Source organism: Hyalella azteca, unplaced genomic scaffold, assembly GCF_000764305.2.
Source record: "Hyalella azteca isolate HAZT.00-mixed unplaced genomic scaffold, Hazt_2.0.2 contig5880, whole genome shotgun sequence".
Taxonomy (NCBI): domain Eukaryota; kingdom Metazoa; phylum Arthropoda; class Malacostraca; order Amphipoda; family Hyalellidae; genus Hyalella; species Hyalella azteca.
Genome location: NW_025936059.1, coordinates 391,855 through 393,532, shown reverse-complemented (window position 1 = coordinate 393,532; position 1,678 = coordinate 391,855). Strand labels below are relative to the sequence as shown.

At 37.7% G+C, this 1,678-nt stretch overlaps 1 protein-coding gene across 1 annotated transcript in view; it reads right to left on the bottom strand.

Annotated features, from left to right (window-relative positions):
- Positions 1–779: 779 nt before the first annotated feature.
- The window catches only part of LOC108665918 (deoxynucleoside triphosphate triphosphohydrolase SAMHD1), a 20,422-nt gene continuing 19,523 nt past the window's right edge, over positions 780–1,678 (bottom strand). The window contains exon 8 of the mRNA XM_018152721.2: positions 780–935. Within this exon, the coding sequence (XP_018008210.2) occupies positions 780–935 (156 nt within the window). The remainder of the gene's footprint in view (positions 936–1,678) is intronic.

The window sequence follows — 1,678 nt, the reverse complement described above, 5'->3', positions numbered from 1 at the left end:
ACATACAGAATGTAAAGTCTTGGGCTCACTGTACAAAGCGACTACAAGTTTAACCTTTACGGTTACGGTTAACCTCCATATGTGCAGTGACGGAAATTCTACACAGCGACATGTGCTCACAGATATTTTAGATGCAACCATTCAACCATTTTCATTTATTATGAAAGAATATTCATTTTCAACCATATTCATTTCACGGCCACATTCTGGGCCCATTTAAACAAACACATCACGAAATAATCTCAGTATTGGTAGTTCGCGTTAACCGCATATTGTAATGTCTATATCGAGTAGTCGAGTAGCTATTTCAAACTATCGTCAGTCATGAAAAGATCCGGTCAAATGACACGATATTAGATCTTCTGTGAACAAGACACGAAAAGGAAAAGAATCGGCGACAGGCCACATCAGGCCTACACTTCAGCGCCGAGATCACTATGTTATGTTACGTTATGTTATGTTATGTTATGTTATGTTATGTTATGTTATTTTATGTTATGTTATTCAAAATTACTGTTTAATAGAGGTATTTTGATCCTCTGTCATCTCAAGAAAACTATTAAAACTGGGTATCATATTTTTAAGTTTGATGACCATGCATCTGACTTTGTTTAAACAACACGTATAATAATCATATAAACAACGATTATGATTCAGAGAGTACTTATCACCAAGATGATTTTCTCACTCTCGTTTTTTAAATATAATTTGTACATTATTAAACAACTTTATTCATGTTTTAAAGCTTCTGATTAATATATAAATTACGTTTAATCAGCTCACCCAATTTTCGCCATAGGATTCTGATGGCCTCTGCCGAAGTGTGGCGTCAGAGGGATGAATCTTATGCAGCTGGAGACCTCGTGAGGGGGGCGCCCCGGGGGCAGCCCTGGGTGCACCTCCACGGCCTCCAGCATCAGCTTCCTGAAGTCTTCCTGGGTACGAAAAAGTTTAAGATCTGTCAATCTCGTTGATTCGGACAAGAGATCGTAAGTTAAGAGATCGTAAGTTCATCAGCCAATCATTGACGGCCTTTCAAGCAAAATAAACCAATCAAAGACAAGAAAATAGAGCGTAAGTACTTACGTTCACTTAGCGAGTTTGGAAAGTATGGCCCCAGGGTCCATACTTTCAAAACTCGCTAAGTGAACGTAAGTACTTACGCTCTATTTTCTTGTCTATGATTGGTGGATACTTTCAAAGCTCGCTATGTGAACGTAAGTACTTACGCTCTATTTTCTTGTCTATGATTGGTGTATTTTGCTGGAAAGGCCGTCAATGATTGGCTGATGAACTTACGATCTCTTAACTTTTCTGAAAGTATGGGCCCAGAATTGTGTATATTAGAATAAAAAGTTGAATTTAATTTACAAGTATCTTAAAAAAGTAAAAGTGATATTTGTTACAATCGTAGAGCAAAATTCCATCTTGCTGACCGAACATAGTGAATATACTAAGCTGAACTAATGGGTAAGATAACAGCCTTTCTCTAATCTTTTTAATCACTTCCTAGGCCGACGTATCAAGAACCAAAATTTGACTATTAATACACTCAATTTCATGCATGAGTAAAATGGTGCAACACAAGAATGAAGAATCATAAACATTAATGACCACTTCACTGCCAGACCACTTCACTGCCAGACCACTTCACTGCCAGACCACTTCACTGCCAGAC